We start from the raw sequence: 10,954 nt of genomic DNA on the forward strand, positions 1-10,954 counted from the left end.
TTTTTTTTTAAATTAAAAATATCAACTTGTTTTCTTGTAGATTGTAACCATATGAAAGTGAGTAAAAAAAAAAAATTGTTTGGCTCAGATGAAAAATTATTAATATTTATTGTAATTTCAAAAAAGTACATGAACACAATTTTTCATTTACAAATTAGATACTGAATAAGAAATTATTTTCTATTTGTTAGCCCCTTGGAGAATGGGGTGAGAAGAGAAAAGTTACCATTGAAAATGTTTTTCACTTTATTGTGCGTATTTTCTATTAACCATATAAAAAAGTGTTTGATTCGTTTACATTTTTCATCAAAATAAATATAATAAAATACAAAGAAAGTAAATTTTTGTACATTTTTTATTGTAGGTTCTCTAATTAATTTAATTAGCTTAACTAGTAAAGTATCTTGTCGTTGAATAATAGATTTGGATTTCAATCCCTCATTCTCTCTTAAAACAAAAACCAATTAGCATCTTCTTCTTTTCTTTTTTTAGAAACAAAAACCAATTATCATATTAACTTGATGATGAAAACATTCTTCAAGAAATAGTGCCCATAAATTAAAATTATATTATATTTATAAAAAAAAATTATATAATTACATTAATTAATGTAATACAAAAAATGTTTTTTTTTTCTTGAGCCCAATAACTAATCAATAATTAATAGTCTTAAGGTACATCTCATGCAAATAATGGTTGTATCCTAGGGTGAGACAAAAAAGGGTTGCTTGAAATATTGCATAAATGATAACAATAAACAAACAAAAGCCAAACCAGGCCTGCCAATAGCCAACCATGCCCAATTGCCAAGTGCCAACTTTTTCTTTAATTTCCAGATCACACCCCGAAAAACAAATAAATAAAATAATAATAAAAAGAGAACAAAGAAAAAGAAAAGAACCGAGTAGAAATTAAACTAGTCCTATAATAAATAAAGAAAACAAAAACACAAATAAATAATAAATAAATAAAACATATAGAATAAGAAATGGTAGGACCCAATGAACAGTTTAATTCGGCCGCCCGCTTTGTCGTCTCTGTCGTCTCCGTCCATCACCGTCGTTCCTTTGCGTTTGACTCTCTCTCTCTCTCTCTCTGCGTGTCTCTCTTATCTTTCTCACCCATCTCTTTCTTTCTCTTGAGAGAGAGTGTATGTGTGTGTGTAATTGTGTGTATATGTACTTTTCATTTTCTCTCTATCCTTTTCTTTTCTATCATCTTTCATTTCTCTCTCTTTCTCTGTTGTCTCTCTGAACGCTTTCTGTTCCCTGTTCTTAATATCTCAGAAAAACAAGTGTCTCTTCTCATCATATTTCAGCATAAACCCAAAAACGAGGAATCTATCAGTGTCCTCCAAACGCCAAAGCCACCAATGAAAACAACACACACCCTTTATTATTAGTCTTTCATTACCTTCTTCTTTTCTCTACTCTCACCTCACCTCACCTCACCTCACCTCTCACTTCTTCTGAACAAAAAAAAAACCTTTGTTTTTGGTTATGAAAAATTAAAGGGCTTGTTGGGTTTTTTTTTTAGACTCTTAGAGCTTCTTGTTGGTTTTGGTTTTGAATCTTTTGGAGTGTCATGGCTGGTAGTAATGAAGTCAACCTCAATGAATCCAAGGTATTTTTAGCTTCATATCTTGGGCTTGTTGTACTTTCCCTGCTTCCAGTGTATTGGTCCTATTGGTGGTGTTATGTTCTTAAAGTTTGGAGCTTGTATGATCATTTGGTTGATGGGTTTGTTTGATTTTGTATATTCTTCTATGTTGGTGTTTGGGTTTTGGGGCTGGAGTTTCGATTTTGGTGCCTTTCATTTTGAAGGAGTTGAATTGTTTCAGGTGCCATTTGTGCTTTTTTTAACTTTGAATTGTTTCCCATGTCTGTAATGGCTTTTTGGATGGTGCAATGAGTTGTAGATGTGATGGTATGGATCATGGATTGTGTTTGAGTCTCTTTCTTCTTTCTATTTCTTGAAGAAATTTTGTTGTTCTGGAAAATCCAACTTTGAGAAATTCGAGTTTGATTTGGTGCAAAAGTGGCAAATTTTCACCATGTTAAATGGTTTCCTCTTTTTGTTTCATGTCTAAAATTTATTTTCTACTGCTTCTTCTCTTCACTGCTTAAAATTTCATGTGTTTTTCACCGTTGCCTTAGACATTTTCATAATTTTTCTGTTCTGGGTATGTTAAGAGTTTGTCGTATGCATACAGTCAATTTGGTTGTTACTACTTAGGCTCTATTAAGGTTCTGTAAACTGAAAATGGCATATTAGTTCTTATCCTTTCAATCTTTGAACTTTTTCTTTTTTCTTTTTCCTTTTCGTGTAGAGGGTTGTGCCACTCAATACATGGGTACTCATCTCCAATTTCAAGCTGGCTTACAATATCCTTCGCCGTTCTGATGGGACATTCAACCGTGAATTGGCCGAGTTTCTTGACCGCAAAGTCCCTGCCAATACAATCCCAGTCGATGGAGTTTTTTCCTTTGATCATGTTGATAGAGTCACCGGACTTCTTAACCGGGTTTACCAACCAGCCCCGGCAAATGAGGCTCAATGGGGCATATTAGAGCTTGAGAAGCCCTTGAGCACTACCAAGATTGTCCCTGTCATAATTTTCTTCCATGGTGGAAGCTTCGCACATTCTTCAGCCAATAGTGCTATTTATGACACTTTTTGTCGCCGGCTTGTGAGCATCTGCAAGGCTGTTGTGGTTTCTGTAAATTACCGCAGAGCACCTGAACATAGATACCCCTGTGCATATGATGATGGTTGGACTGCTCTTAAGTGGGTTAAATCAAGAACATGGCTTCAGAGTGGGAAAGATTCCAAGGTTCATGTATATTTGGCTGGAGATAGTTCTGGTGGAAACATTGCTCACCATGTAGCAGTGAAGGCGGCCGAGGCAGAAGTTGAGGTATTGGGTAACATCCTTCTTCATCCAATGTTTGCTGGGAAAATTAGAACTGAATCAGAGAAAAGATTGGATGGTAAATACTTCGTTACAATTCAAGACCGCGATTGGTATTGGAGGGCTTATCTTCCTGAAGGGGAAGATAGAGACCATCCGGCAAGTAATCCATTTGGCCCCAGGGGAATAAGTATTGAAGGACTCAAGTTTCCCAAAAGTCTTGTTGTGGTTGCTGGTTTGGATCTTGTACAAGATTGGCAATTGGCTTATGTGGAAGGGCTCCAGAAGGCTGGCCAAGAGGTAAAACTTCTTTACTTAAAGGAGGCCACCATTGGGTTCTACTTCTTGCCAAATAATGACCACTTCTATTGCCTAATGGAGGAGATAAACAACTTTGTGAATCCTAACTGTTAATACACTACTTAACCTCACCTACAACAGCCATACATAACAGAAGCTTGACACTTCACTTGGGTTCTTTTTTTCCCCCCTTTTGCAGTTATGGTGTGTAGTTATATACCTATATATGATTGTGTAGTATTACTTCTTACTCCATTGCCATTCATGGTGATAAAGAGAGTTCTGCAACTCTGGGGGTTTGTTTGTTCTTGGTCTGGAAGATTACTGCCTATGTCTTTTAGGTACATAAATGTATTCTATCAGGGAAAGCCACTATCAGAAGCTCAGAAGTATCAGAACTCACTCATTTGATTTGTGAGATTTGGCTGAACCACCAGATATAAACTTACCCTGGTTAACTTCCAGCTGCAAATAGAGAGAGAAGTATAGGGGTAATGTTTGGTGGTTGATCTATCTGTTTTAGTAAATGGATATATCATTATAAGCACTAATTTCAGGACATGGACTGGAATGTATCCGTCATGTAATGAGTCATGTATGTTATACTTGTGTTCTAGTTATATAAAGATTTTGTTTGCTCTTTAGCCTTTATTATCATTTCTGATAGAGCTAATCCTTGTATTGTTTCTTTTGTCCTGTCATTTCTTTCACCGATGAAAATCTAAGCTTGGCTAGTTGTGACCGTAATTCAAGTGCAACTTCTTGATATATGGCTCAGAATGTTGCCTTCACTTCTGGAGGTAGCGACAAGTTTAAAGCCAATTAACTTGTATAGGCATATAGAGCAAGGCTTTCTAGTTTGGAACTGTATAACAAAGTTAATCCTGGATTTTACAAATGTTAAGCTCTGGATGGGAAAGTTACTTGTATCTAGACAGCAAATTTTGTGGCTTCTTCAACATCCAGTGCAAGATTCATGAACACAATGCCTTTGCACATGTTGGATTACACACTTAAAACTTATTATACATCAACTAATGTGAAGATCCAATATTTTCACAACAGCTGACACCATAATTTTTGTAATTGGAACAAAATTTCTTTCATCTGGATCCACAACAAGTTTTGAAAAAGTATTGTGTTGTCTCGGTTACTTGAACCAGGTGCTTGAAAATCATATTTTAAAATCATCCATGCTAATAATAGATATTTCATAATCTAAGATTCTTATCTATAACTTACGAATAAATTTCCAATCACGCGGGTCTTAAAGGCCACTTCCCTCTTTGGAATCATTTGGTGGGGGAAATTTTCTATAGCGCATGATAGTGAAATAGGTTAAGCATGATTCAGAAATAGGATAAGTAGTTGAATGCCACTTTGATGTTTTCCTCTCTCTTTGCATCCCATTAAGGATTAAACCTCAATTTGGCTACATAAAGTCAATGACAAATGTGAAAAGAAAAAGGAGGAAATGAAAGTGTTTCCATATTCATCTACTTGTAATTTGGCAAAGGCGTGGCGGACCATCCTAATGTCTTCACAAAGCCATAGACAAACCCCATCCAACAAAAGAAAGCTTCAAATTCTTGTAAGGAAAAAAAAAATGATTGGACATGAGTCTAAATCATGGACTTCTCAATCTTTCTACGTCAATTTGATTAATTCTAGATGGGTTATTTGGAGTTTGGGATAACAGCAAATTCAGGAATTGGCTTTGTTTTGATGGGGGGAAACCCATCTAGCAGTGGTTGGGAATTTTGGAAGTACTCTAAGGGACCACATTTGAAAACCCACCAAAAAAATATAAACAAAAACAAAAGAAAAGAAGAGATGAAAGCCAAGCCAAGCCCTTTAAAAAAAAATTAAAAAAATTTAACCCTGTTGGGAATTGGGATTGCTTCAAAGTGTTTTAGTGGACACTAAGTGGTAGGAACAGCTAAGCTTGGACAAGGACATGGAACCCTGTCTTCAAATTGACTTTCCTGGCATTTTGCTTAGAATATATGCTTAAGTTTGCATCTGTCAATCACCAAAATTTATTCACTTTGGTATTGGACTTTTATATTTTTAATTTTGTTTTTCACCTTTCTTGTTCAGATTGTCTTAAGCTTTATCATGTCTTATTATGAACTGTCCCTTGTAAATTAGCTGTTTATGTTTTGAAAGTATACCCCTAATACGACATAATAAAGTCATTGTCAACAAATGCCTTTTCTTTATTGGAGATTATGGACAAAAACCTTAATTTTGTTTGGTCAGTAGCTTACTTTTTATGATTAATCTATTTTGGTGGGTCATCCTTTTACGGTTTGTGTGTTTACACCATGATTATCCCAATAACATGTCTTTAGTGGTTTAATCTAATATTATATTAATGAAAAACCTATAGTTTACCCTAGTTGATTCTAGGCTCTTTCAGACCAATTTGGTATTATTAGGTTTATCTCAACAACAACAAAAAAAAGGTTTATCCCCTTCAAGGACCATGTCAAATTGATTGCTTCTTTAATAACCCTTTTATTTTCTGTAGAAAATTCTTCTGCAAATTTAATTAAAGTTAAGATTAGAATAATAATACTATACATGAACAGCAAATGGAACATACATGGTAAATTCCTGTCCAACTTACACTATTTTTAAGAGTTATAAAGGAATGATAACAGATTTTTGCAATAAATTCAAATGAATAAACTTAAAATATCATTATCTACATGATTGACTTGTTAGACATACTTTATGCAAAAGTAAACTTTATATTGATGAATTTGTGATAAGTTAAGAATAGTAAAAAGAGTCTTATGACTTAATGATATCATCCAGTCTTTCGAATAGGAAGAATTTGGATTGAAATCTTTTCCCCTTTACTTATTATGAAACTGGATAATTATAACATGTTAACAGAATATCTTATGTATACTCTTCTTTTAAGATTTTGATTTGTTCCTGGTCATAAGAGATCAAAGACCAATTTGATTGGTTTTGCTTTTCCAATAAAAGAGAAAGCAAAAGTGACTTGCGTCTAATGTTGTCCCCATTATGGGTGCAAATTAAGCAACTGTGTGCTGATTTGTGAGATAATTCCATGATAGTTTTTTTTTTTTTTTAAATATATATATCCATTTTATTGTTGACAATCTCATAAAACGTTTTTCAGAACCAAGTTTCTTTTTCTTGGCTGGTAATTGTTATTTGTTTATGAGTTTATATATATATATATATATATATAAATAAGGGAGAGAATAGATGATAAATTAATAATGGCCTACAAAGAAAGGTAGAGAGATTTAAAAAAAAAAAAATTAACCAAAATAAATAAATAAATAAAAATAAATGTTACCCTTTTGTTTTTATTATTTTGTCACCTATGAGAGAGATCAGTAATAGAGCATGAGAAAATACAAAAACGGTTGCCTGTGTAATAAAACATGAATAAAACAGAAAGGTGGTGGTACAGAAAGAGTGAAGAGAATGTACAACAATAAAACAAGAGAAAATACAAAAATGACTGACACTATAATTGCACGAAAAAAGGGTGGGAATGATAGGATAGCCAATTTCTTAGCCAAAAATAAATAAAAAGAAAAGAATCTACCATCTAGAAGGCTCTAGTCAGTGTACTTTAATAGAAAAGTTAAAAAATTTCTAAGGTTATTTTATAGGCCTAACTTCTATGATTGAACAAAAACTTATTTTGTAGACAATCTCTCTCCCAGGTCACAATATTTACATCTCAAAAAGTGTACAAAGCTCAACAGAAAATAAGAAAAATGAGATAGTCTCATTAGATATTTTCTCGATTTGACAATAAAATGGGACAAATGAGACATAACGGACCAAAATGTATCAAACTAGTTTTTAATTAACATCATGGAATAGTTTAACTTCGTACTAAAATTTCCATCATTAGAGACACTTTTTTTCCCCTAAAGATTTTTTTTTTTTTTTGGGTTACAAATAGCATTCTTAGCAAATATGTCAAATGCTATAATTTAATATCAAATTTTAAAAAAGCACCCTCCATCAAAGGTGCTAGATTTTATTAATTTTGACATCTAACTACAGTGGAATAGAGATAGCAACCCACTATAGCAAGATATTAAAAAAAAAAATTGTTTGTTTAATGAAACACTATAGCAACAATGGATGTAATTACTTATTTAAATGAATAAAGAATAAAAATGGAATATTTAAATAAAGTGGTAAAATAATAGAACCTTTGATATTGGATGTATTGTAAAGTGAGTTGTTAAAATTAATAAAATAACTTTTTGAGATGCTTTTATAGCATTCTTGATTAAAATGCTTAGAGCATTCTTATCAAAGGTGCTAAAAATGCTAAATGCTAATTTTTAGCATTTTTAGCACCTCAAATGATAAAAACACACCTACATCAAACATGCTGAATCCTAAAAATTTAGCATTTAGTTACAGTGGAATCTCATCTTTGACACCCTACTGTAGCAAGATGCTAGAGTTTTTTAATATTTTTTTTCTTTTTCTCTCTCTCACTCTCTCTTGTGTCATGCCTTTCTTCTCCACTGCTTTCCTCTCTCTCTTTTTCTCCTTCTTGATGCCTCTTTGTTTCTCTTTGACTCTTGATCTCCACTTCAACAACGGTGGGTGACGCGACGACGAGGATGGCGCCGCTGTCACTATTTTTCCAAGGGCCTCGTCAAAGGTGTTGTGGACCTGTTCCCTGAGCGTGGCTTCCACCGCCAATGCCACGCTGGACATGAGACGCTCTGAGTGTGGCTGGGTTGATTGAGGTTTGCTCGTCGCTTTTCATCGAGGGTGGGTTGTTTTGATTTTGTGATTTTGGTTGTTTTGTGGGTTTTGTGCTTTGATTTTGTTGGGTGTGATTTGATTTGTGATTTTGGTCTTCGTTGTGATTTTGTGATTCTTTGATTTGTCATTTTGTGGTTTTGTGGTTTTTGATTTCGATGGATGTGGTTCATGATTTTGTGATTTGATTGGTGGGCTTCTAGGTCTTTGTTGTGATTTGATTTTGGTTGGGTTTTGGCCATGGTGGTGTTGTGATTTGATTTTGGCTGGGTTTCGGCAGTGGTGCGTGGTTGGAGGTGATGAGCTTGAAAAGCTTCGACCATGGAAGTTTAGAAGGAGAGCTCAATTTAGGAGGGCGGGCTCGAAGGGATGAGAAGGGTTTTAGGCTGAGAATATGGAGAGGGTGAGACTTAGGGTCGAACCACCATGGAGTGGTGGCGTTGATGTTTAGAGACGGAGCTTGGTGGCCAGCCATGAAGCACGGGTTTGAGAGCAAAAGATCAAAGAGAGGGAGAAGGTTCTAAATTTGTTGTATTGAGAAAGAGAGAGACAAAGGGAGAGAGAGGAAGAATTAAAAATAACAAAGAAAGAATATTTAAATGAAGTAGTAAAAAAAAATAGAAGTTTTGATTAAGTTGTATTGTAAAGTGATGTGTTAAACGTTATAAAGTTAGTTTTTTAAATGCTAAATACTAAAATTTTTACCATCTTTGATGAGAATGCATAAAAGTGGGTCTCCTCTCCTTGTAAGACCATCCATTTTATATTTTTTGCTCCGATGCTATATAAGTGAAATTGAAAAGGTAAAGAAAGTTGTCATGCACAAAACAAATATCAGCCATTGCCTCTAAGAAGAAAAATAAAAAAATTTAAAAAAAAATGTCAGAAATTTTTTTAGACAATTTTCGTGGCCACTGCTGATATGTCGGCGCTCTCGCATTTACTAAGCATTTATTAGTAACATAAGTATATAACATATTAAATGCATTACCAGAGCTCCTTTATTAGAGGTCGACTCTAAGTTGTAAAGATGTTTTTTCTCTCCTTAACAAGTATGTTGTGTCCCCCTCAAAAAAAAAAAACAAGTATGTTGTGTCAAATCGCATGCCTTGCAATAAAGAATAAGGTACCATTACAATTATTTCACAAAAAATCTTATAAAAAAATAATGTTAGTGATTAGCTTATTCAAAACTATTAATTATTTGTCACTTGAGATTTGTTATGAAATAATTATAAAAATGTTGTGACATAACATCTCTCTTAGAATAAATGTGACTAAGAATGTCAAACTGGGTTAAGAAATCTAAAATATTAATTTTAAAACCTCCATAATTTTTTTTTTTTTTTTTTTTGGTGATGTAACTTTTTGATATTTACATAAAAACAATAACAAATTATTGAAGGAAATTTGCCCATTCTATTACCATCATATTAAAAAGCACACTAACAACATAACATGAGCACATTCTTCTCACTTGCTGAATATATTTATTGTAAAAATAATTAAAATGTCTAAATGCTTTTTTTTTTTTGGCTGAATTAAAATATCTAAATGCTTAGCTTGTTGAATAAGATGCAAAACATATTTTGTTTGGATCTCCGTCAATGCGATGTTTTATCCTTAGCGTCCTTTCTTTTTAACTTGCTTTCATTTACAAGTCTCTAGCATCCTTTCTTTTATCTTACACTCTCAATCATAAATCAAATAAATTTACAAAAAAAAAAAAAAAAAAAAAAAAAAGAAGCTATAATCTTTCGCTCTCACTTCTATTTAAGGGCCAACAATATATACACATCCTTTACAAATTACTACTCTTCAACATTAATGTAGTTTTACACCTTTTACATTACAAACAAAACCAGCAACTTACTTTTCATTTAGTCAAGGTCATACATTTGAGCAAAAAAATTCGAACTTATTCGATGTTTTCATTCTGGAATAGTTAACTTCACATGCATATAGGGAAATTCTCTGAAACATGAAAAACAAGACATATAGAGTTGAAAACTTACAGTCCAACCACCATAAAAGACAGAGCTTAAACAGAAAAGTTTGTTTTTACTTGGTAGTCAAGAAACAGTAAGCATCACTTTTTCTTTTAGGTTTTGTAATTTTCTTCTTTATGGTCTAGTAGTAGGTGTCTGCTCTAACTTTTGGTTGAGGTGCATATGCATGGTCCACAGTTTTTCTGGCATTAATAAAAGACTAAAACCACCACCACCATTTCACTGTTGCCCTGGTTGCTTAACCTTAAAGTCTCACCAAACTCAACAAGCCCACGGAAAAGGAATTAAAATGCGAAAAACAACAATAGAGATATGGAGTAGGAAGTAATGCAGGAACTAGAATATAACGGAGGAACCCAGAAAAAAGAAAAAAGAAAAAAATAATATATGGAGGAAAGCAAGTAGGTAAATGACAAGGATTTGTAGGAGAAAGTGAGTGTGGAACAATACATAGACACAAGTACAGATGTTTCCCCATGTTTCTGAATCATTCCTGTACAAACTCATTTGCTCTTTAATCTGCCCCCAGCCTCCTCCAGCATGTGTAGCAGTCTTGTTCAGTTGTTTTCCCTTGGTGTCACATGGGAAACAAAAATGGGGGTTTTACCAAGAAATGTTTTCCCTTAGTAGGGAACCAGAGTAATGGTAATTATGATTTATTCACACTTGGCCAGACCGCATTTCATGAATCTGGTTTTATTAGTTATTCCAAATCTCAAACTAAATACTCTAGATCCACTTGTATATACCCATCAAGATTCCAATAATGGCAGGAAATTATAAAATAGTATATGGGTGTGGTATTTTATTTGATTTGATTTTTTTTTTTTTTTTTGGAAGGGAGATTCAAATCCAAATTCACTCTTATTGGAGAATTAGATAGTAGTACCATTGAACTACAAAATTCTTTAACATGTGTTTTACTGAGAATTTAATAGTACCACTAAAC

At 33.4% G+C, this 10,954-nt stretch overlaps 1 protein-coding gene across 1 annotated transcript; it reads left to right on the plus strand.

Moving 5' to 3' along the window:
- Positions 1 to 1,078: 1,078 nt before the first annotated feature.
- LOC126708554 (gibberellin receptor GID1B-like) lies at positions 1,079 to 3,855 on the plus strand. Its single transcript, XM_050408340.1, has 2 exons — positions 1,079 to 1,623; positions 2,330 to 3,855. Exons 1-2 carry the CDS (start codon positions 1,585 to 1,587, stop codon positions 3,323 to 3,325), a joined length of 1,035 nt encoding a protein of 344 aa, XP_050264297.1. The 5' UTR covers positions 1,079 to 1,584; the 3' UTR covers positions 3,326 to 3,855.
- Positions 3,856 to 10,954: the final 7,099 nt, after the last annotated feature.

The sequence above is a fragment of the Quercus robur genome, chromosome 12 (assembly GCF_932294415.1).
Source record: "Quercus robur chromosome 12, dhQueRobu3.1, whole genome shotgun sequence".
Taxonomy (NCBI): domain Eukaryota; kingdom Viridiplantae; phylum Streptophyta; class Magnoliopsida; order Fagales; family Fagaceae; genus Quercus; species Quercus robur.